Here is a 27515-nt window from a genome sequence, read left to right as displayed (position 1 = left end):
TGGGTCCTTGGCACACCCCAGCGAGCTCTGACGCAGGAATCAGGCCAATTCCACACGGATGTGGTCTGGTCTGCCCACCCACTGGCCTGGAGCACCCGGCGCTACCCACCTCGCGGGCCGGTGGCGTAGTTAAGCGCCAGCGAAGACTCGCGAGGTGAGAGGCCCCGCAGTATGTCGGCACGCTGGGCCATGGCGGTGGCCGCGTTGTGGTGCATCTGCTGCGAGGTGATGTAGTCGTTGATGATTGTCTGGCGATTCTCCAGCGCCGCCGTGTCAGGGTAGCCGCGGATGAGGTACGGCGGGTACAGGTGCGGATAGGTAGGGTTGGGGGCCAGGTGCCGGGGCAGGTAATAGGCAGCGGCTGCCAGGAGAGGGAGCAAGGTCAGGCTGGCCCGCATCTTGCCAGAGGATGGCACCTCGCCTGTCTCAAAGCCCCCCACTCCCGCACCCTAACAGCTTCTCTCCTAACACGCCCACTAAACAGAATTAAGGCCTAGAAATAGAAAGGCACTTGCTCCCTAAAACCCACGAGCGCCTCTTATTGAAAGTGTTCTTTGAAGTTCTCCCAAACACAGGCCATCCAGTGCTGGTCACTGAAACACCTAAGGGAGGCATCCTTTCCAAACATTTCCAGATCATGTCATTTGGCGAACGCTCACACTCGAGCCTCTTTACACCCATTTGCAGTTTTAAAGGCATTGACAAGTCTCTCAGGAAAAAGACAACCACTGGAAAATGTTTAACCCAGCATGTCCCTCAGATTCCTAAGAGAAATTCTAACCTAGACTGTTCACAAGACTGCGCTGTTGGGTCTCCCCACCTCTAGGCCTCAGTTTCCCCAAACAGTCGAGCCCAGCAGATGCCTGAGGAGGCCGTGGGCAGACAATCACCTGCATCCAGAGGGATTCCGCGGGGGATGGAGGTGGGGTCGAAGGCCAGGGGGATGTGGCCGCGGTACAGGTCCACGCCACTCACTCCCCGGAGCAGGTGCTCATAGGGGGACATGGGGTGGGGGTGGTGCTCGGGCACGGCGCTGTGCGGGGACTTGGCAATCTCACGTGGCGTCGACGTCAGCTTCCGATCTTGGGACGCCTTGCTGGACGAGAGGCTGCCTGTGGACAGGTAGAGTGGGGTGGCATCGGACCTCTGTGCCACAGCTGTCCCAGCCCCAGCGTGGGAGCTGCCAAGGCTGGTTTTCATGGGAAGCCATTGGGCGGCGGAGTCTCTGGGATCCCAGGACCAGACCTCTTCACTCACACTCATTTGCCCCTTGGTTCATTTTTTTCTGAATCATTTATTCATTTGCTTCTTTATTTCAGTTCTCAAAAAACTCATTCTTCCTTTCATTTGTTCCCTTGCTTCATTCATTCAATCAATCAATCAATTAAAAAAAAAATATTTCTGGAGCCCCAGCTACTTGCCAAGCACTATTCTAGGAGCCAAGGCTACGCCAGTGAACAGATAAAACAGACAAAATTCCCGGCTCTCAGGGAGCTGACATGTAGTGCAGGAGACAGATGATAAACTAGTCATCAAATCAGAACTTCAGAGTGATAAATGCTTTGAAGAACAATTGTAAATGTGGGAGAATGTGACCAGGATGGGGGTCAGGGGTATTTGGTCATAAGAAGCCTCTCTGAGGATGTGACATTTGGACAGAGACCTGAAAGATGAAAAGAAGCCGTATCTGGAAGGTGGGGGGCATTTCAGGCAGAGGGAAGAGCATGTACAAAGGCCGTGGGGTGAAGAACGAGCTGAGCGTGGTCAGGGAACTGAGAGGAGCCGCATTTGGCCAAGCCTGGGGCAGCCGGTGAGCAGGCAAGACCAGTCCCTGCAGGCCTCCCCAAGGCCATGGCGGAAAAGGCTGATTTTTCTTCTGAGTGCAATGGGAAAACACTAGAAATATTTAAGCAGGAGAGTAGCATAATTTGATGTAAATTTTTCAAAGAAGTATTTGGCTGCTGGTTGAGGGGCAGATTGTCAGGACAGGAGGGGAGTCGGGAAGCCAGAGGAGAGAACTGTGAGCCATGACGGGTGGAATGGATGCAGTGACCCCTGGATGCCCCTGGATTCCAACCTAACTGAAGAGTGGACCCAGGTGAGGTGGTTTCCTGACACGGGAGCCCAACCCCCGCCCTGCCCCCACCCGCACCCCCGCCCCCCGCCCAAGCCCCACATACCCTCCTGTAGGCGTGGTGTGGGCTCCCGCGTGCTCACGGGTGAGCCGCGTGGTAGATGGCCGGCGAAGGGCGCCCCGTGGTCCTCGTAGGTCAGGGGGCTCTGCCGCGGCTTGCCTAGCTCAGGCACGATGACCGGGGCCCCCCGGGTGATGGAGCCCCCGGAGCTGCTGACCACGCCCGGCCGGCTCTTCAGGCTCTCCTCATAGCAGGCGCGTTCTAGCGCCCGAGCATCTGCCATCACATCCAGTGGGTGCACAGGTGGGAATGTCCGGCCGGGGCTGCCGATGATGGAGCGCACGTCGTGCTTCTTGGAGCCGGTGGAGGACGTGCCAGTGTCGTACTTGAGTGGGGTGCCCTGTGGGAGAAGCGTGTGAGCACCAGCTGTGTACCTCTGAGACTCGGGTGCACAGCTACAAAATGGGAGCCGCATCCCACGCCTGGAAGGCAGGGGGCCGGAGGGCTGTGCTGTCCCTACGACTGCCCTGCCCACTCTGGTTCTGGCCCCCATAGCCACCTGGGGGGCCGCAGAAGGAGGCAGAGTCAAGAGTTCACCCGTTTCAGGAGCAAGGGGGGACCCTCTGTTTGGCCCGTGGGGTTTGCTGAAAAGAGGCTCAACATCCCCAGATGGGCAAAATCCTTCCTCCCGCCAGTCTGGAACCCTCGGCACACCCACTGCCAAGCCACGAGCTTCAGCAGTAAAATCTGGTTCCGTTGCCCTGAGGCTTCAGGCTCAGAGGTCAGGGCTGAGGTTCATGTTTGTTCTCTGGCCAGGAAGGGCAGCTGAAGAAACAGGGGTCACGGTCCCAGCCTGGCCACCTGGGAGAAGACCCCGTCCTGTTTGGACAGGCTTGGGAAACCTAGATACAGTGGGGCCCTATGTCTTTCTTTGCAAGTAACACAACTCCGTGTTTATTCAGGAATGTTTTAATTACTTTCATACTTTTTAAAATAATATTCTAGAATCAGACTGGCCTCCCTTTTGGATCCCTGATGGACTCTTGCCAATGGCTCCACAGTGCCCAGTGGCCGAGAGCCACACCGTCCCGGGCCCTCAGTGAGCTTCCCACCCTCCTGCCTCCCCTCTCCCTCCGCGTCACAGCACGCCGCCTCTGGCCACGTGAAGGGACCGTGGCCCTCGGGGTTCCCATGGTCCAGCTCCTAACACAGCCGGCGCTGACCTTCCCCCACAAGGCTGGGGCCTCTGAGGGTGGACCCCACGAGGCAAAGATGGTGCAGATTTGGGGACATTTGGCTTTGAGCTTCACAACTGCCTGCTTTGCGGCCCCAGATAAGTCACTGAACCTCCCTGAACCTCAGTTTACTCAGCAGTAAGATGAGGGCTGTAAAAGAACTACCTCTGAGCGTTGACGTGAGGACTAAACAAGTCACGATGCCATGTGTTCAGGCAGCACCTGGCCCACTAAGGACTCAATCCATCGCAGCTGTTTACTAACACGTTTAGCTTGGGGCTGCTGGGCCTCAGTTTCCCCATTTGCAGAGGCCAGGGTGGTGCCCCACGGCCCCCTCCCCCACCCCGCTGGCCTGAGCCGTACCTGCGTGATGGAGCCCTCCTTGAGTGGCCGCGGGGCGAGGGGCAGCTCGGGCGTGCGCCGCAGCTCCTCGCGTGGGATCTCGTGGATGGAGCGGCCGGCCTCCTTCACCGTCGCCACCAGGCCCTCATGGGCCGGCTTCAGCTTCAGGGGGCCCAGGGCCTCCAGGGGCCGGGCCTTGTAGGCCTCGGCCAGATCCCGTGGGGGTGGCGGGGGTGGAGGCGGCGAGCCTTCGCGCTTCAGGAGCTTGGCCTCCCGACGCAGGTAGTCCTCCTGGGCTTCCACGTAGGACCGTGGGATCCCTGCGAAGAGGACAGGGCGCTGACCTCACACCTGCACCCCACCTTGCCCATCCAACTGGGGGCCTCCACACGCGTGGGCTCTGCAGCCACGCCACTGGGTTCAAAGCCTCACCAGCCGTGTGACCTTGAGCACATGACTTGAACTCTGGGAGCCCCAGCATCTTCATAGAGAAAATGGGGACAGTAACTGGAACCCCTCACCCAGTGCTGAACATTCAGTGAGATAACACAGATCAAAAGCATAAATTGGGGCTCACAGTGGCTGGCTTGCCAGTGGCCAACCAAGAGACCTGAGCGAGTTCTCCGACCTCTTTACCCTCCTAGCTGCAGCTTCTCCAAAACTGTCCCGGAAGGTAAGATAAAAGCGGCACTTGAGTTAGTGCCAAGCACACAGCAGGTGCTCAATAAATGACGTCTACAAAATAGAGGGAATGGGTGGAGTTTTCCTTTTCCTTTTTCTTTTCAAACAAGAAACGCCCTCGCTCCCCATTTCACCTGGGACATAGGCGTGTGCTGCGCGCCTTTCCGGGTACCTGTCCTCTGATCTGCGTTCCCACGGCTCTCAGGTACTCTCCCCTCCCTTCCCCACCCAGACCGTAACCCCCGGGACATGTAGCTGCCATGAGAGCACCAGAGGGCGGGGTGGTACCTTGCGTGATGGAGCCGCGGATGTGATGCGGCTCTTTGAGATGGTGGGGGCTGTGTCGCTCAGGTGGGATGGCACGGCCCATGAGACCTGGGAGGGAGCGGTGATAGCATCATTACATGGGTCCCTGAGCCAGTCCTGGGCAGTGACAGGGCCAGGGTCTACAGCCAGCCCTCCAGCAGTGAGTCCCTTCAGCCAATCACAGCAGTCCCCATGATGATGGTGGTGGTGGCACAGGACCCAGCAAGCAAATGTCCCATCCTCTGGGCCCTGCACTGCCTCCAGATAGAGCCTCAGGAAAACCCAGCCTCAGTTTTCCTATCTGTAAAATAGGGCTGACCATCCCACCACCTCTCTCCAGGGGGCACTAAGACAAATTCTCTCTTCGCCCGATATAACCGGTACGTGGGGAGCCCCCGGGGCAGGTCCTTGTCCCCCTTGCACTCCTGTGTCCACTGGATTAGGCAGCTGGGCAGGACGCCCACCTTCGATGCTGGCTGAGGCGATGGCCCTGCTGACCCGGCCCTCCATCATGTCGTAGGTGCGCTTGGGGGCGGCCGTCTCATGGGGAGGCCCTGAGCTGCTCCTGCCATCCTCCTTGGAGCACTGGGACACAGACATGCCACCTGGAAACCAGACGAGGCTCAGGGTGAGGGGCTGGCCACAGGGCAATCGCGTGCTCAGGGCCAAGGACCAGCACACTGGCTGGGACAAGGGTCAGGAGCGACAGGCTCACACCACGTAGGCCGCGTGACGAGGCCCTGCTGATCACCTGGGTGAGAGCCGGCCCAGGTGAGCCCTCCTGAGGGAATCCAGGGCCTGAGGTCCAGCCTGGGTCTGAGGACAGCGGCCCACCAACCAACCAGTCCCTCAGCCCTTCCAGGGAGAGGCAGGCAAGCGTCCCGTACGCTGAGGCCCGACCCGCCAGGCTGTTCTGTCAGTCAGTAGGTGTGTGCCTTTGACCACACACAGACGTGAGTCTGTGCAGACACGCCCACACACAGGTGCCCACGTGTGACATGAACACGAGTACGTACACACACACAGACACAAGCAGCAGTGTGAACACACAGGGCATGGACGACCACTCGTATGTCGATGTGGACCTCTAATGTGCGTGTGTGTGCGTGCGTGCCCACGTGCCTGGCTGCAGAACAAAGTGAGGCCATATGCACAGACCCGTGTGCCTGTGCTCACGTGCTCATGTGTACACTACAATGGGTCCACGGCAGGAGAGCAGGAAGGGAGGAGTGCCCACGGCACAGGCGGCCTGGCCAAGCCAGCAGGAGCCCAGAGCAGCCGGGGACGAGGCTCAGCTCACTGCCCTGGACAGGCCAAGGGTCTGAGCAGGAGGAGCCCTGAGAGGGCGGGGGCTCCCTGGGAGCTAGTGGGCTCCTGTCCTTGTCCCCTCATGGGATCCTTGGAGCATCGGCTACACCAGAGCTTGGGAACCGCCAGACATACTGTACTGCTACTCCAGTTTTCGTTCAGAATTGCAGACATTTAACCACTGGGAGGTTTCAGATAGAAATGGAGTGACTAGAATTGTGGCTGGTGGGCTCACATTCGAACAAGGCGACAATCAGCTCCTGGTGACCAGAGGCAGGTGCCCCTGGGGACACAGCTTAGCTCTCCAGGTCATCAGTCCTCCTTACTCCCTTCTCCCTGCAGCCAACCTGCTGCCTCATCAACCACTTGGCCCCAGGATGCACGAGAAATAAAAGTCCTGATTTTAACCCATTTTGCAGATGACAAACTTAACCACAGAGGCTCAGGAACCGGTCTGGGGCCTGAGTGGACATTCCACCCAGGGCTCTCTGCCCACAAACCTGGACCACCAGGCCCTCGTCAGGCCTTCCCAGAGGCCCGTGCATCGACCTCCAGGGCACCCAGCTGGGTACCAGCGACACGGAAGACGCCACTGACACCCTGTCCCCAAGACTGTCTCTGTCACTTGGCAGCAGAGAGAGGCATGTGCCCCAGCCACACGGTGCCGCCTCCACTTCCCAGGACCAGAGTGGGGGCAGGGGGGGAGGCGGAGACGGAAGGAGAGGAAAAGGCGCCCGGCAGAGGAGAAGCAATTCAGGGCCGCTCGGCTGCCAGCCTCTGAGAGGGGCGCCCATTAGCGGCTTTTATCTCCACACCCCTGGGTGCCCAAGGCTGCCAGGAAATTCATGGCCCAGCCCTTTACTCCCTTAACTCCTTCCGTGCAGGGCTCCTCGTTGTGTGACCCAGAATCAAAAAGGGAGATGAGGGAGGGGCACTGAAGCAGGGGGCCTGGGGTGCCAGGCAGGCTGGAGGGTCACTCCAGTCTTCACCCCTTTGTGGCCACCCACGTGACGCCAATCAGAGAGTACAGCGCTTGCCCGAAGTGCTGGGCTGCAGGTCTGGGCTTCGCTTCCCGGCCCTCAGTCTCCCCACCCTGCATCCGGCCAGGCTAGCTACAAGTTTGGATCGTAAATTGTACAGAACTGGACAGAGGTGCGGGGTGGCTACGGCCAACCCTGCCCTGCTGCCAGCTCGCCCACCTGTAGGCGTAGGGAGGTCCCCACTGTCCGAATGTGCTTCCGGTGCCACAGCCCTACCTCCCTGTGAAGCCACCTCAATGAGCCAACCACCCCCCTCCCCGATCCTGGGCCTCATTTTCTCAAGGGGCTAGAAGGGTGGCCACACCGATGGAGCCCTGGATGTCACTGTCACCTAGTTTCCTCGCCTGCTTCCTCACCTGGGGGAACAAACCCTTCCCCCAGCTCCAACCACTCAAGGCTGACGGAGGGGCACACGCTGGCTGCCCGTCAGCCCCAGCCAAGTTTTTCTGGACCCTTTTGTCTTGACCAGCTCCAGAAACACTGAAGCCTGGGGTTGGGTTGACAAGTCCCGCTGCACAGAGTGTTTCCATGACTCAGAACTAACAAGGTGACGTCCTGTCTGCAGCCCACGTGGGCATCCTGAGAGCTCTCGGGGGGAACTTCCGATGCTGTGCCCTCAGCCCCCGGCCTGTGGTTAGCTTCCAGTAAATACCAAGTGACCGACCGATGACCAGCTTTCTTCCCGGGTCCCATCAGGCCTTTGCCCGCATCTTTCCGGGGCAGCAAAGACCCCGTGAATGGGGGGAAGGGGAGTGAGCCCCCACCCACCCCGCCAGCTCCTCGCACCTGTTAATGGCGGAACTCACCCTCGTAGGACAGGACGTGTCCCTTCTTGCCCTCATAGATGACGTGGCCCTTGGGCAGGCCGTCCTCCCGGCTGCGGTCCAGGCGACTCGGGCTGTCCTCGCCAATGATCCTGGTGATGGTACCCTTGTACAGGACGTCGGCCGGAGTGCCCTGGGGGTGTGCAGGGGGTGACAAACAGCTTTACCAACAAACTGCTGTGTGACTGCTGTCACTCACTTTCGTCTCTGAGCCTCAGTCTGGAGGTCTGCACCTATGATTCTGAAAGGCACCCAGCACAGATATGCTGTCCAAAAATCAAGATGTCTTTCTTCCCTGTGATTCCAAGAGCCCGTTCAAAGACATGGGGCCCTACTATGTGCCAAGGCTTGGACCAGTGAAGTTCAAGCCTCCCTGTGGGAACTTCTCTGCTGAGAAACGTGGGGTAAGGGCAGCAACTGGCCACCCCTGATCCGTGAGGGGGAAAAACAAGACAGTCTGAATGTACATAGGTCTCCCCAGCCTCCTCGAAGCAAACTAGAATCTCCCTGTAGCACTTACAAATATTTGTGCTCAAACAAGTGTGGAATAAATGGGCATGAGTTTGGGTGACGGCCCAGGGGTGGGCAGCCGCCTCCCATGGCAAGGGAGCCAGCAACACCCTCAGGAAGCCCCTCCACAGGCAGCTGAGAGCTCAGCCGTGACCTGTGTCTTGGTTGATCTGAGAACCGGGCTGATACTGGGGTCACTAGTAGCTTAATAAATAGCACAATACAAAGGGGTTCGGGTGGAACTGAAGGCATTTGATGTTTCCAAGCTACACTACTTTACAGCCACTCTTCTCTGTGCCACGAGCAGAGGACAGAAACCAAGCAAGGCGGGCGGCCCCTTCATTTCGTACGATACACGGACGACGTCTGCCTGCAGCCTGCAGCCTGCAGCCTCTCGGTGTTGGCCCAGTAAACTTACTCCGCAGACGGCAGGAAGCACCTAGAGGGAAGCGAGCTGGGCCTCCTCGGTGGGACACTACGGCCCCTGCCTGCCAGCACCAGCTGGATGGACGAGCAACTGTGTGCACGTGTGTGTGTGCGTCTGTGTGTGTGGTCCATGCATGGATTTCATCACCATAGGGGAGCCAGGCTGTCGGACAGTCTGACCGTCACACATTCTGGCAGCTGCCACCCTCTGTCGAAAACAACTGAAGGGGTGTGTGACCGAGATGGCTGTGTCTGGTCACCTGGAAACCTGGGGCAGATGGATATCCAGGAACTTCAGACGTCAACCTTTAATCCTAAACGTGTCCATGAGAATGACCCTGAGGAACACTTTAACCCAAAGGGAAACTGAGTCAGGGAGGGCAGTCCCCCACCTGAGTGCGTGTGTGGCAGAACTGGGACTCGGTGCCAGAAGCCTGACTTTTGCCCCAGGTACTTGCTCTTTGCACTCAGCAAAGCTGCCTTCGAAAGCTTGTGATTTCGAAACCTTCGGGTTCAGAGAAAAGTGGAGCAGGGAGGCCTCCTCTGTGGTGTGATCTGAGGCCAGCCGGGTCAGGAACCCCTCACTGTGGGCCATCCCGGGCCCTGAAGTCCCACCGTGTGCAGGTGTGTGTGTCTACGTGAGAGTGCATGCCCTCGTATAATATGCAAGCGAGTCTGTGCGTGCACACATGTGTTCAGGGTCCCTGTTCCCTGACACGGTGTTCTACAGCCAGACACAGCTGGGCACAAAACCCTGGGTCCACTAGCTACCAGCTGCAGGACCTTAGGTGTAATCTTAGCTTCAATCTTTTCATCTGTGAGACGAGTTAACAGCATGGACTCTGTACCAACAGAAAGTGTCTTTTCGGGGGGGTGGGGGAAAGGAGGAAGGAAAAGCAAGCCCAGGTGGTGCTAAGGCGCCCAAGGTGGTGTGGAGCTGCCCTTCAGGCTTCACTGGCCGCGGGGAGGAGGGGCAGACAGGTCCTGGACGAATTGGGAACCCTGAGCACTGAGCTCAGGTAGAGAACTGAACCCCTGAGCCAGGAGGGGCTCGGAAGGGCCCCTCTGCAGACCCTTAACCGGGCAGATGTCACTAGCCAACCCCAGCACTTCCTTCTGCAGCTGAGTGTGACTGGACGCCTGGCCAGCCCGGAGGCTGTGGACACCCGAGGTCCAGGTTAACAAAGGAGGAAATCTCTTTGTCATCTGAGACTAAAGTCACAAACAGGGAGGTTATGCGAGCACACGGGGAACCATGGTGTGGGGCAGGCTCGGCTCCAGAACAGACAAGCCTTCCTCTGACCCTCAGGACTCAGCTGGGCTTGTGTGTGTGTGTGGGGAGCATGTGCAAACTCCCTCACAAGCCCCCACGCCCTCGCTGACCCGAATGCCTCCTGCTCCATGCTCCATTGCCCCCGTGCTGCTCCTTGCACATGCCAGGGGCCCTGCCACCTCTCGGCCTTTGTGCATGTGTTCCCTGGGACCAGAATGCGGCTCCCGGAGATTCTGCAGGCCTCACACTTCACACACGACAGGTCTCCCCCACTCGCCTATCCCTGTGGCCGTGGCAGCCCCAGGCATTCTCAAGTACAATGTGAAGCTTCAGATCCTCTGAAATCACCTGCTCAGTGTTTACCGGTCTGGTATTTGGGTCGGCCTCCTTCTGCTACAAGGCCGGCTCCTTGGAGGCAGCGCGTTGTGTTTGCTCAGCACCAAGTAGACAAGATGAATGACCACAGAATACGCTGCTATTGCTAGGACGTCACCCCACCACTGAGGCAGGTGCCGTGTAGCGACGAAGTGGGGACAGAGGGGCTGGACCACTGCTCTGTCCGCGGTCAGGGCCCCACCAGGCCCCTCCCACGGCGCCCCAGGCACTTACATGGGTGATGGAGCCACGGTAGGTGATGGGGCTCTCGGCAGGTCCCCGCGTGCTGGGGACTCCCTTGCTGATGCTTCCTCCTGGGACCGAGCCCAGGGACGTCCCTGGAAGACGAGACACGGGGGCTGAGGGGTGTGTGTGGCCCCGCCACGGGCCCTAGGCCCGAGAGCCACCCCGACTGTCCTCCTGGTGACCAGCAAGGCCCCCTTGGAATCCTAATGCAGAGTCCCCTGGCTCTGAACGGCGAGGCAGGTGACTGCTTCTGGGCCTTGTGGGACTGGCGCTTCTCAGCAGGTTTTGGATCAAGAGTTTGCTTCCTGCCTCGACCTTCCAAGGACCAGAGGGACAGTGCAGGGCAGACCCCAGGCCTCGCGACCACTCGCCATGGCCTCACCTCTCAGCACGGACGTCTCCTGGGCCGTGGGCACCCCCAGGCTTTCTGGTGGCCCAGCCTGGCCCCGTGGGGACAGCTGCTCCTGCTTCACTCCGAAGGGAGCTGGGGAAAGGTGAGAACAGTGAGCTCCGTGTCACTGGGACAGGGACTCACAGGGATGGCCCCACCCTGTCCCACTCGGGGGCTGGGACCCAGGACTAGAAGCCACCCCCCAAATCCAGGCCAGAGTCCCATGGGCCAAGCTGTCCTCCCTCAACCCCCAACATACTGGAACCAAGCCTCGACCATCCAGGTGAGAAGGCCCCGGATCCTTACCCAGTTTCTTGGGGTCCATGGCGAGGGGCAACCCCATAGTGATGGGGCCCACAGGGGCCTTGGCGTGCTCAGAGTACGGGACATGGAGCTGCACTGACAGTCCCTGTGGGGGTAGAGGTCATGGGTCACAGGAGCCCCCACACGCCCTCCACCACATGTCCCAGCCCAGCCAGAGCACCCAGACACCCCCTTTTACAAGAGCTCGAGTCCTGGCCCTGCTGCCCTACTGAACGACCGTGGACAAGCAACTGCCTCTGCTGGGCCTCGGTCCCCTCACCTGCGACGTGGCCATTGTGACCCAGTGCAGTATAAAGGAAATGGGGCCAGCAGTAGGGGGCTGAGCCGACGCCTCACCCCACCCTGTGCTGCACGGGGGCGGGGGGCGGCCAGGGGGTGCGTGAAGGGGCCGACACCATGGACCGAGGCTCAGCATATGTTGGCTGCTTTGTGTCTAGCTCATTCATTTGATCTCCCATTTCACAGACGGGAGACACACACAGAGGCTGCGTCACTTGCCCAGGGCCACACGGTCTGAGTGCAGAGCCCACGCTCTTGACTGCCCCATGAATGACCTCCCAAGGGCCTGAGTGCTGATCCCCGGCCTCCAGCCAGACTTCACTGGTCCCAATAACCCCACCGAACAGGTGAAAAGACCAAAACTCCAAAAGAGGAAGGGGCTATTCTCTGGTACCAGGCTGCACTGTAGCTTCTGGGGGCTGCCCTGCCCGCCTCACCTGGGAGATGGCACCCATCTGCCTCTCGAGGACGCTGGGATGCTTGGTGGAGGAGATGAGGGGCGGAGGGTTGGAGATGGTGGGAGCACGTGGCAGGACGGGCCGGGCGCTGTCGTGGAGGCCCAGGGACAGTGGGTGACCTGCAGAGCACATGTCTTTCCATCACGGGCCCCCAAGGCGCTCATGCTCCTTCAGACAGACCCCCACCCCCCACCCCAGGGCCTCTGCCCGCCTCTGCCCCGTCCACACGCACCCCTCCGCCGCTCCTCTGACTTTGTCCTAATGAGCCGTCTGCGTCCTTGGCTCAGACACGGCCACCCTAGGGAAGACTTGGGATCCGCCCACTCTCTGCCCAGACCCCTTACCTGGGCCCCCTGCTTCCACTTTACCTTCTAATAGTCCCCTCCCCTCAGAACCAGAGGGAGCTTTGTGAAGTCTATGGTTCACATCCTCCTCGTGCTGTGAACCTTCTGGGGCTCCCTGCTCCTCAGGATAAACCTCTTAACCTCCACCTCTTAACCTTAACACAGCTTTCAGGCTCACCCGACCTGCTGGTGGTGGTCTCCCCGGCCTCACCGGACACCAGGCTTCCAGCATGGCAGCCTGATTCAGTTTCCCAAGTGTCACCTGCTCTTTCCTGCCTCTGGACCTTTGCACATGCAGTCCCTCTGCCTGCCACGTCTTTCCTTTTCTCCTGGCTCGTACGGTCCACTCATCCGTCAGGATCAGTTCTGCTTAGCAGCCCCTGGCTACGCCACTTCTCCTGCTGGTGGGACCCAGCAGCCCACAAAGGACCTCTCACCCAGCCTGACCTTCTCTGTAAACCAAAGCAGCCCTTTCCCTCCCCCACCCCAGGTTTCCTCTCCAACCGCCCACTTTCGAGCTCTGAGTCACCGCTGGGAGACAGAGCCGCTCATCACCGCTCAAGCACCGCCTACCGCTGGCTCCCTATCAGCAGCTGTTTCAGTCGCAATCCAGCAGATTTCTCAAATCTCAAGAGATTCCCCCCTCCTGTGCCTTCACCGACCAGATCACCCCTCCTGCTGTCCTGTGAGATGCAGATCCTCCTGCACGCAGCTTGCACCACTGCAAACAGTTGGTGTCCAATGACTGTGCCCTGGCTGACTCCACATGGCGGCTGGGAAGCCCAAGATTGGGCGCGCTACTCACCAGGCGGGGCGTAGGAGAAGGCCGAGGGGTCAGGCGCGTGCGGGGAGGCCTTGATCACCTCGCGGGGGGGCAGCGGGAAGGGCAGGCCCGACGTCCAGCACGGGGGCTCCGTGGGCAGCTTCTGGCCCTCAGCTGTGAATGCCGGGAAGAACACGGGCTTCTCTGCTGAGGGGACAAGAGAGACGGTCAGCTGTGCCTGGCCAGCCCTCAGCAGCCCACAGCCAAGGCCACCCCTGCTCAGACACGGTCCTCTCCGTGCCTGCAGCACTGGCCCTGGGCAGGGGGAGGGTCCCAGCCAACAGTAACTGGGGGTCTATGATGGAAGCCCCTCAAGTGTGTGGGCGGGGAGTATATCTCGGGGGTGGGCTGGGGATTATTGGCAGCCCCTGAGATCTCAGAGAACTTCTGAATTCCAGTGCTGGGAACCCACAGGCACTCGTCCAGCACACCCAAGCCCTGGACACACCTCTAAGCTGGGGGGGCGGGGGGCGAGGGGGCAGCCAATAGCGGCCCAGGGGCCTGCTGCCTGATTTTTACACCCCCTTGTGCTGAAGCCCGGTCACGTCCACACATTTACTTATTGTCTCCGGCTGTGCCGAGGTTGCAACAGAGATCGTCTGGCCCACAAAGCCTACAATATTTACTATCTGGCCCTTCAGAAAAAGCTTGCTGACCTCTACAAATGATGAAGGTGGTCAGAGACAGCTGCGTGTACGTGCTGGGGTGGGGGTGGCTGGGAGTCCAGACACCCGGCATGCATAACAACACACACCGGCGACGGTCTGAGCACGTCCTGCCTGCCCAAGTCACCGTGCTGAGTGTGTCATCCACGTGAGCTCAACCAGCGTCCTTGCGAACTCATAGGGAAGAGACTCACCAGGTTGTACAGAGGGGGAAACTGAAGCAGGCACATCTGTGGACGTTCCGAAGGCACCAGCAAATATCTGGCTACGTCAGGAGCTGACCCCTTAACCTCCTGGCCCACGCAGCAGCAAGTACACAACGGGAGGGTGACGCTTCCCCAGGGCCTCCCGCGGGTGGCGTCAATCTAAGGGGTTTATGTGTCCTGACGCACTGATCCTCACAACACCCTGCAACGAACTGACTACGATTATCCCCGGTTTACAAACGGGAAACTGAGGCTCAGAGAAGGGAAGTCATCTGGCCAAAGGCTCACAGCTAGCAGGCAGCAGAGGGAGCTCTGAGTCCAGGCCACACACTGTGACCTTAACCACCGCCATGAGCAAGGACCAGGAAGAGGAGTACCAATAGCCCCACATTCTCAGGCCTGGGGACAATGGGGAGACACTGTGAATGGCCCAGGGGGTTAAGACACGATTCTCTGTTCTCCTGCTGGCCTGTCACTGATGAACTCTGTCCTAGGCTCTGAACCTAGCCTTAAAAATTGGTGTCAAGCTTGAGGAACGATCCAGGAGACGTAACTGGCAGAGAAGTGGGGCAAAGAGACGCACGTGGGAACACCAGGCCTGGGGTGGGAATGGCAGGCAGGTGTCATCTCTTAAGCCCCCTCCAGATGATGGAGGGAGGTCCTGAAGGCCCATCCAGACAGGCGAGTGCAGGCATCGATTCGTGACGCCTGCTGTGGGCAAGGCTGGTGGCACTCGAGGCCTGTGTGCTACGTCTCATCCAGTTCTCTCCCAGGAGAGACAGAATGCTCCCTGAAGGTGCCCTGGGGAAGCAGGAAGCCCCCAGGAGGGTGTCTCAGATGTGGGGAATAACTCAGTGTGGGGATTCTCATGCTCAACCAGCCCCTAACAGAGGGACCCGCATGGGGCCTGCCCTGTGCCTGGAAATCCCGTGAACACCCTGGCCCTTGCTCGACCAGCTACCCAACCCCGTGCAGCTCAACTTTGGCTGCGGGGAGGGGGAGAGGCGGGGGCGGGTGTCTCCAAGGCTGGAAGGGAAACTTGGGGCCAGGCCAGGCTAGGCAGGCAGCCGAGGGCCTGGAAACACAACCTGTTCCTCCAGTCGGGCCCAGGGGAGCCCGAGGGACTGGCTTGGCTGGGCTGCTCCACACAGGAGCCAGGCGACCAGAGAGACAGTGCTGGGTGTCGAGCTTGTGTGTGTACCTGAGAGCTAAGAACACCCAACACAACCCAGACCACGCGAGAAAAGCATGTGGGAGCTTGATGCCAGGTGCACGGTCTCTTGTGGGGAGATTCCAGGAAATAGAGCCTCCACTGTGCAAACGGGCTGAAAGCCAGACTCAAAGACATCGCTGGCTCACATTCTCCCAGGACAGGGGCTGCGACCGGTCCCAGCAAGGCCTGGCTGGCCCCGTGTGGTGCACAGCCACCCAAGTACTGCCCAGCCCTGGTAAGAGCAGGCGCTGCACAAAGCTGCGTGCACTCCAGACATCTCTATGTAGCTACCGCCCTGGTGCCCTGAACCTGGGAAGTCCTTCCAGAGCCAGACCCTGCGTCACACTGGCCGGGAACAGCACTGTGGCCTCCACCATCTGCCTCAACTCCTTACAGCCCTTTCTACTGAATAATGGCCAGAGAGAGAGATCTTTCCAAAATAGAAATCAGATTACCTGCTCCCCCACACACACACACACACACACACACACACACACACACTCTCTCTCTCTCTCTCTCTCTCTCTCTCTCTCTCTCTCTCTTCCTCTCGCAAAGGCTTCTGCCACATCTGAGGCAAAATCACCGCAGGCCTGTGGTCTGGTCCCCCATTTCCCTCCCCAGCCACACAACCTCCCAGAAGCAACTCAAGCACACCAAGCTTGTCCCCAGCCCAGGGCCTTTGCACATGCTGTTCCCTCTGCCTGAAATGCCCTTCCCCCCAGATCATCTGACTGACTCCTTCTCCTCTTTGCAGAGACGCCTTCCCTGAGTCCCTTACCACTCACCCCATTTTGTTACTTTCATTGTGTAAATTATTCTAAAGTCGTCTTGCTTCCTTACATGGTCCCTGGCATAATGTCCTTCTCACTCATAAGCACCGCAGCTCCCTGGAACAGGGAGTTTGTCCTGCTCACGGCTGAACCCCACTTCCCAGCACACTGACTGGCAATCGTAGGTGTTCAGCCAATTTCCTGGCTCAGTGGTCACAAGACTGCCTGCGGGCCGGCCAGGATGCATGCCCGCAAATGTGGGTGGCGTCCGAGACTTCCTGCAGCAGGCGAAGCTGCAGGAAAGCAGCAGGGGTGGGCTGATTAGACAGCAGTGTTTGGCAGGCCCGTGTCACCTGTGCGAAGTGTGGAGCCATCGTCCTCCAGGACAGTCCTGCTCTTTGTCCTCAGACAGGCACACTGCACTGCCCTCAACGTGGCCAGTGGCCGAAGGCCAGCCTGGTTTTCTAGAGAAGGAGGGATGCTGACCCCAAGGCAGGTGGGGGTACACTGAGCCCATCCCTGGGCTGCGCTGGTTAGGGAGGGCTGCCTGGGGTCCTGCTGCCCTGACCCCTAGAGCAGCCAGCAGGAGCCTGGGCTAGCCCAGCATGGGGGACAGCCCCAAATACCTACGACACGCCAACAGCACCCTCTGAGTGTCAGGACAATCTGGGAAGAGTGCCCCTTTGGGGACACAGGCTCAGAACTTCTTGGGTCCAGTGGGGAGTGAGGCAGGGACAGAGAACAAGAAACGTGCCCCGCCTGTCCGCTGACCTTGAGCTGCACATGTTGACAACAAAGCCCCAGTCAGCTGCTCGGGGAATCACCCCACAGCTCCCCCCTGAACCCAACGACCTCGGCCGGGAATAAGGTCAGCATGAGAACTGGACGGGGCAGCACTTCCTGCCAGGCCCCAGAGCTGCCAGCGGCTGGGCGCTGAGCCTCGCCTGTGGTTCTAGAAGCTCATGTCAGGATCAAATCACACGCAGTCAGGCCGAGGCACAGCCACGTTCTGGTGCACACACAGCGCTTTTCAATCTTTGGAAAGTTGCCAAAGTTGAAAAACTACAAGATTTCGCAGGAAAAGATGGATTTCTGGCTTCTCTCGAAGAAAAACCCCAGGCCCACATGGCACATGGTGGCTCTTGGCTGAGGCCAACATGTACCCACTTCAGGAACAACGCGAGTTCTCCAATCGTCGAAGTCTCCACCTGTCCCCACGGCTCGCGCTCACCTGTCTCACTCATTCCCTTGGCCTGCTTTGCCCCTACAGGCCTGGGGTCTGGCTGCTCTACACACACAAGGCCCCTTGCCCCCATCGGCCCCTTACTCCCCACAACCACTCAGCCACCAGCGCACTCACCCTCCTTCTCAGCAGGAAGTACAGGGCTCCTACTTTTGCCCCGAGGACTGCTGCTGGGCTGCTGAGGGGTGTTGCTCTCTGGCTGCAGGTGCTGTGGTGGTGGGGGGGCCGGGGGCGCTGGCTTCGGGGCAGCTGTGTCGTCCCGGGACGGCTCGTGGACTTTGGTGACCTGCTGAGGGAAGCAGAAAGAAGTGAGCTCTTTACAGGCCGTGCACGGGCCACAGAGACCGGAAAAAGCCTTCTGGGCCCCCTGCATCTGCCCCGTCTGGAACCGAGGCCAGGGAGAGGCAGTACAGGTGGAGCGGCAGGAGAGCAGGTCTTTGCACAGTGGGCTGTGCCCACCCAGCCCAGCTGCCTGGCAGTGGATGGGAGGGGGCCCGTTCCCCAGCCCGTACCCCAAGTCTCTCTGGGTCTCCCGGCCTCGGGGGAGAGCAGCACAATCAGCACGCCCTGTGCCCCTCACTCAAAAAGCCCTGTCAGCTCAGTGTGCAGCCCAGAACCCCCACTGCATTTGGGAAGGCCAGACCCACCCTGGGAGGGGCAGCTCTGGCAGAGGCTGGGTCATCACCAGGAAGAGGCACCTCCAGGGGCCGCCTAGTTGGCCTGGAGAATCTTCCAGGAGGGGCTTCCCCCGGAGAACCTCATGTTTAGAACTGGTGGGGCCCCCACCCCTCTCCCCAAGGTGCTGTGAAAGCCAGAGGGACTTCCTGCCTTCCCACGGCCCGGCGCCTGGCTCTGGAAAACCCTCAGTGGGTGAGGCAGAGGTGGGGGACGCGGAGGGAGAGCCAAGCCGGCTCCCAGAGCCTCCCAGGGCGCTGGGCCAGGACAGAAGGGAGGAGGCCTGCAGGCCAAGTGCCCTGGTTCCTCAGAGCCCCACCCGGCACGCCTGCCAGGCCCTCACTGTTCCCGCCTCATCTCCATGGGGATTTCTCCAGGAAACAGAAGGCGGCTGGGAAGAGCAAGGCCGCAGGTGCTGGCTCCGCCCGCCGAGCTGTGCAGGGCCCTGGCCTGATCTACTGTCTCCGTGAATAGGAAGTGAAGGTCAAACAGGCAAGGGGGCTGCGGCCTTGCTCGGTGTGCGAAGTGGGGGCCTGGCACTCACGATGGGGGGTATGGCGGCCGCCCGCTGCTTCAGCTGCTTCAGGTCCAGCGGCTTCTGGGGTGAGGCGTTGGCCCTGGTGTCGCTGGTTGGGGTGAGGAGGCTGGGCCGTGGTGACAGCAGCCTGAGGGGGAGACAAGCGTCAGGCCCACGGCTCACAGCTGGTTTGTCCTGGCGCCAGCCCTGGACCACAGCGGAGGGACGGCAGGTGAACATCTAGGGTCCCCAGGCCACCCAAGGAGACTAACCAGGTCTCTGGGTGTGGGGAGTGGGGAGGTGGCTCTTCCTTCCCTCCTCTGGTCCACGCAGGTCCCACGAGGGGCTGCGAGTCCCTCCAACCCCCACCCAAAGGCCTAGGCCGGAATCCGACACTCCTGAGACAGCCCACGGCAAGGAGAGCCCCAGAGAAGCCCAGCAGCCCACACCACGCATGGTCCTTCAGAAGTTGCCAGAAAGCCAAAGAATCAACCAGACTATGGTTCAATGAGCTTAAGAGATTCAGGGAGCTTGTGTGTCACCCAGACATTAGGCTCGGGCACCAGGGTGGGGCCCTGGGCGTGGCGCTGAGTGGGCCATGCTTACTGCAGACAGGCGTTGGCGCAAGCCCACCTGCTTCACGGGATGTCCCACCAACTGGACTCTCGCCCACAAACCATTTACTGAGAAGCTAAGAGCAGGTGGGTCGCAGGCTTTGTGTGGAGGGGCTGGTTAGTATGTGCACGGTCCACCTGTCAGCCAGGATGCTGAGCTGGGCTTGGGGGTGCCTTGACCCCCACAGAGCTCACTTCCGTGTGCTGCTGACATTTGGACCTGGGCATTGCATCTGCAGAGGGCACACAGTACAGCTGAACCAGATGCCAGGGGCAGGGTCATTCCAGTGCAGGGCTGCAGTGTCTGGGACACCTGGGCACAGCCTGACCTGGGGTGCTCCTGAGCTGCTCATGGGTACTGCCTCCTTCACAAAACCGTCAGGGATTTATTTCCAGGACACCCCAGCACTGGGCACAGCACCCCGCCACACTCCCCATCTGGATCCCTCGCCTGCCCACTGGGGCTGCCTAATTCCGTGGGGGGACCTGTACTCGCTGAGCACACAGCAGGCTGGTGCTGTGCTTGGGGTGCATGGAGGAGACCAGGAGTCCAGGGTCTGCCTGCAGGGAGCCAGAGCCAGAGGGCTGACCACACAGCACGTGAGGACATGGGCTACAGGCTGAGGTTCGGCCAGAGGGCAAAACCAAGGCCAGCTCCCCAAAGCCTGAGGGTTCTGTCGGCACAGCCCCTCCTGTGCCACATGCAGAATGGAAGCCACAGCGAAGGCCTCTGAGGTTAAGACCTGGGACAACCAGGACATGCTCAGGCCACCAGGGCCCAGCAGCCAGTGCTCAATGCCCAAGGAGGAGCAGACACAGCAGTGGGCTCCTTCCTACAGACGGGCGGGCAGACATGTGACATGCAGCCTCCGTTCCCTCTGTGGTGGGCATCCATGGCCCGTGACGGGCCAGTCGTGCAGGCACCAGCCTCCGCTCCCATCTGCCACGCTCGGCTGAGTGGAGACAGACTTGGCGACGCCTCCCGGGGCTGCCCATGGCAGGCAGGTGGGGCCGGGCGCACAGGAAGGTCACGCTGACTTCGCCACGCTCAGTGGCCTCCCTGCTCCTAACCTCCCTCGACCTCCAGATCCTGCTCCCTTCGGGGACCACCTGAGGGCTCCCCTGCTGCTGCTGTCCTTCCTTGCTCTGCTGGGCTCGGGCTGAGGCACCCTGACCAGGTCCAGGCTCCGACGTCACCAGTCCAGGCAATCTCCATGTCAGGCACAACTGCCACCAAACCCAGCCTCCTCGCCTTTCACGTTTACTTATTATCCTCCACGTAAAACAACTCGCGCTCGTAAACTTAAATTTAAAAAACGAACACCCTGCAGTCACTGTGGAAAGGAGTCTGGCAGCACCACAAGACGCCAGTCACAGAGTTGCCATCTGCCCCAGCAATTCCAGTGCTGGATGTGTGTGTGCCCAAGAGAGCCGAGGACACACGTCCACACAGACACTTGTTCACGAAAGGTCACAGCAGCAGCGCTCCTCACACCGGCCAAAAGGTGCAAACGACCCAAACGTCCAAGACACGAAGGGAGAAAGAAACTGTGGTCCAACCCACACCACGGAATGGTACTCAGCCAGAAACGGGTGAAGCACTGACACTCGCTACATGGCTGAGCCTTAAAAGTATGACGCTGAGTGACAGAAGCCAGATACACAGGACACGTGTGGTTCCATTTCTAGGAAATGTCCAGAACGGGCCAATCCAGAGACACAAAGAAGACGAGCAGTTTCTAGGGGCTGGGGGTCAAGGGACGGAGGAATGACTTCTAATGGGTACAGGGTATTTTTGGGGGGATGGAGGGGTAATGAAGATGTTCTGGAATTAGATTGTGGTGATGGTTGCACAACTCTGTGAATATACTAAAACGCAGTGAATTGTACACTTTAATGACTGAACTGTATGACATGAACAATATCCCAATAAAACTGTTACAAGAAAATGAAGATACTGGTATGTGTGAGCCATGAAATCAAGGGTTTGATACATTAACTATACTGTTTCTGTGAAAAAATGTTATATTTTTGTTTTGTAAAAATACAAAACTACTTTGAAATACAGATTTTAAGTTAAAACACAAACTTTTGTAGCTGTGTAAATATAATTGCATGGCGATACAAAATAATTTTCTACAACATATAAAAAACAAAGTATCTGTGTCCCACTGACTGTCAATGGACTAGGGCTTTCTATTTAGGCCTGTGGCCTGCCTTGGTTTCCCCATGGCTCCGTGCCCAGGCAGGGGGCAGTCACATTGCAGGGCAGGGGAGCAGGGACAGCCCCTCAAATGCTCTCAGCAGGCCCAGCTGGAAGACGCACATGGAGGCCTCCCCACCAGAGTGAGACAGCTCAGTGGGGACCCGGGTCCGGGCACAGCCCCCCAGTTTACGAAAGGGCTCCCGATGGCAGCCTGACTGCACTGCAGAGGGCAGCATCCGAGAACCAGGTCTGGCTCTGACCCATGATCCGTCTGAGGGCTCAGAGTCCCTAAAGGAGGAGACACTCGGCTCTTGTGTGGCCCCCACCTCCCCTCGTCCCAGCAACCGTGATGGGCAGGCGCCGCACTCCCTACTTCTCTTTGTTTCCTTGGAAGACAGCACTTTCATTTTTCCCCTCGGGAAGCCCGGGGCAGGATAGGGACACTGGGAGCCTGGCACGGTGCACGTGACCCAGGAGTAACAGGCAGGGGATGCTGGCAGCAAGGCTGGGAGAAGCTGGGCCCCCACGCTGCCCCCCACCCTGTAGTTCAGGACTTGGGATTCTGGTTCAAATCCCACCTTCGGCCGAGTGACTTCACCAGCTGTGCCTCAGTTTCCTCAGCTGTAAAGGGGTGTGAGATGATCGAGGGGAGCTCGGTGGGAGGGCCAAGGGTGCTATGGTTTCTCTTCCCGCCCTAAAAAGCCAGGGCTGGGGAGGGGGCCACGGGGGACAGGTACACTGGGCCTGTGACAGTGTGCCCCTGTCCGCAGTTCCCGCCTCAGTTTCCCCTGTATCCGCGGGCTGGGATATCCTTTGCCACAGCGCTGGGGCTAGGAGGGTAAGAGCCAGCTGGTGTGCAAACAGCATCCACACAGACATGCCATGTTGCCTCCGTGTCCCTGGGATACACTCCTCACTCACCCTGGCCATCAGGGCCCTGCCCACCTCTGTGACCCCTCCTGCCCTCTCCCTGCCACCTCACTCTGCTCCTTGCCACGGGCCTTTTCACCGTCTACTGAACACTCATGAGGCCACAGAAGCTTTGCCCTGGCTGTTCCTGCCGCTGGCTTTCCCTCCCCCGCCTCACAATACGGGATCTCATCATCCTTCAATGTCACCCCATCAGACAGGCCTCCGACTGCACTGCCCACGACCCCCAATCCTTCCCCCACCCACTGAGCGTGTCAGCACTCGCTGTCCTGCTGCAGACGGGTGGCTCTCACTAGAATGGACGCTCCCTGGACACAGCACGCCTCACCCCAGAATGGAGCCTGGCACACACTGGTGCCCAATTAATCATTCATGGAATGAAGAAGCCAGGGAGAAACTGCTATTATAATTCTTTCAAAATTCCAAGACTCACTGGCAGAAGCCACACTCCGGCCCCCTCTTGGAGTGACCCTGGCGGGTTCCTAAAGCAGTTCCGACACAGGGCAGCGAAAGTTTTACGGAGCATCCACTGTGGGCCTGGCACCAGGCTGGCAGCTGATGCCTCGTTAACTCCATCATCCTCACAATACCTTGTAAGTGGGGACAACCCACATCCACCTTACACATGAGAAAGCCAAGTCCCAGGGGAAGGGACTCTCTGAAGGTCTGACTCTGCTCTAAAGTGCCCAGGCACTTTGCTTCTCTGGGAAACGGAACAGCGAGCGCAGCAAGCTCCAAGCTTTGCAATCAAAGCCACTATCTCTGGTCGCGGGCCCAGAAAAGTCCCCGGTGCAGCTGCCAGGAGAGAGTGACGGAGAGTAAAGTAAAACAGCAGGATATGGTTTTCTCTCCCAAAGTCATCGGGCAGGGGCCAGGACCAGATGCACCTTATGTCTCTCTGTCCAGGGACACCCGGTTCACGGAGCCGGGGCTGCCTGGTGGGAAGGAGGGCAGTGGGCACACAGCCAGGACCCGGGGTCGTCCCGGGAGGCCCACCCGTCCCACCGGCCCTTCCGTGCTCTGACGCATCTCGCGCCCCCTCCGGCGCCCGCCTGGCCCTGCAGGCCTGGGGCCGGGGGAGGGGAGGAAAGGGGAAGGAGGGAAAGCTGCCAGCCAGGAAGAGGTCAGCAGGCTGGCCGGAGTCCAGCCTCACCCCGAGGGCAGGGCCTGGCCTGGGTCACACAGGGCGTGACAAACCAGGTGTCCTGACTCCCCGCCTAGGGCTCTTGCTCCCAGGGGATGGAATGCTGGACATTTGGGCAGGAAGAGTGGAAGCAAGCCAGGCCCAGCTGGGGAGGAAAGGACACGTCCCTGGGTGGGGCTGTTGGAGGAGGGGTGGAGAGGCTGAAAGGTGTCTGGCCCCAGGGGCCCAGGGGGGCTGATGGGACTCAGGCCAACCCTCCCAGCTCTCCAGCCTGGACCAGCCAAGTGTACCCACAACACAGACTTCAGGAGGCCACTTATCAGCGTGGCTGCCCCATGAGCTCAGCCCTCATCCGGATAAGAGCAGAAACGTTTTCCATGACTGTCCCTACAGCCAGCAGGAGCGAGGTTGGGGTGCCGCCTGCCCTGACCCCATTACCTTGGCACAAAGTGGGCGGAGTGGCCAGACTTTGGCCGAGGGCCCTCTGCAGACTGAGCCGCCGTGAGCACTGTTTTCCGAGCTGTGCCTATTGGGCAAGAAGCTCGGGAACTCTGCGCCCTCAGGAGCCTGTTGGCCAGGCCTCTGCTTATCGAAGGGCCACCCACCAGACCATCTGTTTCTCACACAAACAGGGAGAGGTTCCTGCCAGTGGTGGCCCCGAGGGACCTCCGGACACAGGAAGCAGACGCCAACGTGGCTCACCTGCTTTCGTGGAACATATGGAGACCCAGAGAGTGCTGACAGAATCTGATTTTCCTATGGAATGTTCTAGAACTTGCCATTTTAACATGTCCCAAGGTGAATCATGGGGCAGAGGAAATGGCGCCGAGTGAATGCGTTGAATTTGAAAGTCAGATTTTCCTCCCTCTTGCTCTGCCCAGAACTTTTCCGAGATGTGAGGAGAGAAAGCAGACGGCACTGTTTTCAGTCAAAATAAAAATGACCTGCCTGCCTCACCAGAAAACAATTCCTGAAGACGCCCAGAGGTGAGCGGAGCGGGTCGTGCACCGCTGGCCTCGGCCTCCTGCCATCGTCCCAACTCGGGCAGATGAGCTTCGGTTCTGGTGGGGGCCTCAGGGTCCCCAAGCGTCTGCGCTGAAAGGGGTTAAAATCTAGTGTACCCAGGGCTTAGAGGGACAGGGACCCCGTGCCAGGGGCAAAGCAGAGGTGAGAAAGGGAGGAACACGTCCCCGAGACTCAGCTCAGCTGCCACCTCCTGCCCCGCACGGCCTCCCGTGTCTGGACGCTGCTCAGTGCCCTAACCACACCACAAGCTCCCTGAGGGCAGCACGCAGCCTGCCTCGTGCCCTGCTGTCTCGGCACACAGCTGGTGCTCAGAAAGCGTCCGCAGAATGAAAAGAGAAAATCCCACGCACCTGTTCTTGTCGCCCCCCTCAGGCTCGTCCACCTCATCTGCGCTGCAGGTGGCACTGGAGTCACTGTCCTGGGGGGCGCCTGAGCCCTTGGCCGAGGGGGCTTTGCCGCCAGGGCCTCCAGTGCCCTCCTTCTTCTCCGCCTTGAGCGCCCCCTCGGGCGTGGGCTCAGCGCCCGCCTCCACAGCACCCTTGACCTTGTCGGGCCCCTCCTCCGAGGCCTCCTCCTTGCACTCAGTTTTGATGGGCTCCGCGGGGGGCGCCTCCCCGGGCTCATCCCTCTGACCCACGTCCACTGCCAGCTCTTGGGTCACAGGGGGTTTCTGGTCCTCCCCCTCTTCCACTGCCGGGGGGGCCGATGAGGCCTCATCGTCCTTCTCCTCTTTGGGGATCACAGGAGGGGGTGCAGCGGGTGATGGGGGTGCTGGCGGTGGCGTAGGCGGGCCGGCGGCTTCAGGGGCTGGGGCGGGCTCGGTGGGGGCAGGCGCATCCTCCGGCGGTGGGGTGGGTGGCTCAGGGGGTGGCACATCGGAGCCCATGGCAGGTGGGGGCTTGGGCCCATTCTGTCCTGCGTCCTTGGCGGCCTCGGTGCGGGGTGATGGGATGCTCTCTGTGTCAGAGCTGTTGTTGATGGCGGCTGTGGGGGGAGAGTGAGGAGGAGGTGAGAGGTGTGGGGGGCTTGGCAGTGAAAGCAGGAGCGGCCTTCCCCGCATCAGCCGATTACACATCCCGGCTCCCGGCAGGAGCTCAGGATGCAGCGGCCCCATCACCTGGCACCAAACCGCCCAGAGGCTCCCACCGCCCTGGTGGCTATTTGTTGGTGTTTCATCGTAACACGACAATGTGAACTGGGGCCAGTGAACTAGGAGGCGCCCAGGGGAAACGGCCCACACCCAATGCATTCCCCCATCTGTTTCCCACAGCGCCTGGTATACAGCAGGTGCACAGTAAGTGATGACCGAACAACTGCATTTGTGCACAGATGAAGGGCGAGGGGACCATGGCTCCAGGCCTGGCTCTTTAGCCTTGAGAAACCACTCCTGTCACTGCTCTGGGTCTCAATTTCGCCCCCCATTTTCTGTAACATGGGGACATTAAAAAACCCTGCACTTGTTGCTGTGAAATCAAACCAGGTTTAAGAGTCACCGATGAAAACACTGGTGAAAATCAACAAAACAGCTGAGCTGAGTGTACTGATCTGTAGGAGTGAGGCAGGGAAAAGCATGGGGAACAGACAGTGCACGGAGAAGGACAGAGGTGGCGATAGCACAAACGGTGGTGCTCACAGGCAGATGCTCACAGAAGTGGGGCCCCTCACAGAGGACACGTGACCTCAGGATGCCCCCCGCCCCGGCCTAGCCCTACCCCCACCCCCCAGGCCAGACAGCCACATTCGTACCTGGGCCACTGCATTCCCCTCTGGGCACCTCGTTCCCAGAGGCGTGTAAGGCTGGAAGGAAGTGAGAGAAAGGTTAGAAGCCAGGTGGCGTGAGCAGAGGGCTGGGAGGGGGAAGGCTGGTGTGGCCGAGGAGGCAGGGCCAGCAAAGGGGGCCTAGGCCAGCAGGCAGCAGCAAGGACCTACGGTGGCTCAGCTGGCCTCTCACCTGCCCTGCCGTGACAGCCCTCATCCTTTGACCGACACACCCTCTCCCGCCAGACTCTGGACACCAGTAACCCCAGAAGACCTGCAGCGGCCCTGGCCAATGATGGGGTCCCACAGGGTGAGAAGCGAGTCCTGCCCACTCCTGGGTGTCCTTGGACAAGTCACTGGCCTTCTCTGGTTCCCGGCTGCCAAGACCTCAGCCCTCAGATGCAGAGCCAGACCAGCAGGGGCTGCCGGGACCCTGGACAGAGGCTTCCTTCAGCCTTCACTGCCCCCACTGCCCCTGGTCTCTCCTGCTTCCAGCCTCCCTATAAGGCCCAGATTAGGGGCCCCGCTCCTGGAAATAACCACCTCAACGCCAGCAACACAGGGCTTGCTGTGGGTGCTGAGCTCCGTGTGAAGCACCTCACACAAACAATTCATGTAATCCTCCATTATCTCTAAAATGCAGACAATCATCATTCCTGTTTGTAGATAAGGAAACTGAGGCACAGAGAGGTTAAGTCACTTGCCCAAGGCCACACTGCATGGGGACAGGAAGGGGTTGGCCCTAGCAGCCAATGCCCTTAACTACTGGCTTTTGTGCCCCTGCCTGCTGACTCTAGCAATGTCACTCCCTCCCTTTCATATGGTCAGACAACAGGACATAGGGGGCCAGCACTGAGGTCCTGGGACAAGGGGCTTAACCCTCAGAGACTCAGTTTGTTCACCTATAAAATGGGCAGTTCACGCCTGGCTCTCTCCCCGACCAAGAGGCTTGTTTGCATCAAGAGTTTTCAGGTGTGAGCATGAGAGGGCTATGTGCTCAGATGGCTGGGCCACCCCGAAAACGGTTCTCATTCAGGTCTGCGAACATCTAACAAGTTTGAATTCTGGTCCCCAAACCAGCCAACTATGTGACCTTGGGTAACCACTCTGTGCTTCAGTTTCCTCATCTGTAAATGGCACAGTAATAGCACCTCCTCCATAGGGCTGTTGGGACAACTAAAAAGATTAACTCAAGGCTCTCGCTCTTATTATAACCATGATCATTACT

General features: G+C 59.5%; 1 protein-coding gene across 25 annotated transcripts in view; it reads right to left on the bottom strand.

The window, feature by feature from the left end:
• Positions 1 to 27515, bottom strand: part of NCOR2 (nuclear receptor corepressor 2) — a 185108-nt gene that overhangs the window by 14045 nt on the left and 143548 nt on the right. For 16 of the 25 annotated variants that reach the window (XM_033098522.1, XM_033098519.1, XM_033098538.1 and 13 more), the window contains 16 exons: positions 26276 to 26326; positions 24880 to 25513; positions 18637 to 18757; positions 17535 to 17706; positions 13303 to 13467; positions 12133 to 12272; positions 11399 to 11501; positions 11084 to 11185; positions 10690 to 10793; positions 7854 to 8004; positions 5164 to 5304; positions 4682 to 4768; positions 3734 to 4032; positions 2181 to 2535; positions 891 to 1112; positions 110 to 361 (listed from right to left, as the gene is read on the bottom strand). In XM_033098522.1, the coding sequence (XP_032954413.1) occupies positions 110 to 361; positions 891 to 1112; positions 2181 to 2535; positions 3734 to 4032; positions 4682 to 4768; positions 5164 to 5304; positions 7854 to 8004; positions 10690 to 10793; positions 11084 to 11185; positions 11399 to 11501; positions 12133 to 12272; positions 13303 to 13467; positions 17535 to 17706; positions 18637 to 18757; positions 24880 to 25513; positions 26276 to 26326 (3099 nt within the window). The remainder of the gene's footprint in view (positions 1 to 109; positions 362 to 890; positions 1113 to 2180; positions 2536 to 3733; positions 4033 to 4681; positions 4769 to 5163; positions 5305 to 7853; positions 8005 to 10689; positions 10794 to 11083; positions 11186 to 11398; positions 11502 to 12132; positions 12273 to 13302; positions 13468 to 17534; positions 17707 to 18636; positions 18758 to 24879; positions 25514 to 26275; positions 26327 to 27515) is intronic. The other 9 variants (XM_033098528.1, XM_033098539.1, XM_033098543.1 and 6 more) reach the window with 3 other exon arrangements.

The sequence above is a fragment of the Rhinolophus ferrumequinum genome, chromosome 25 (genome assembly GCF_004115265.2).
Source record: "Rhinolophus ferrumequinum isolate MPI-CBG mRhiFer1 chromosome 25, mRhiFer1_v1.p, whole genome shotgun sequence".
Taxonomy (NCBI): domain Eukaryota; kingdom Metazoa; phylum Chordata; class Mammalia; order Chiroptera; family Rhinolophidae; genus Rhinolophus; species Rhinolophus ferrumequinum.
The sequence above is the reverse complement of the archived record's forward strand: the minus strand, read 5'-3'. Positions and strand labels throughout refer to the sequence as shown.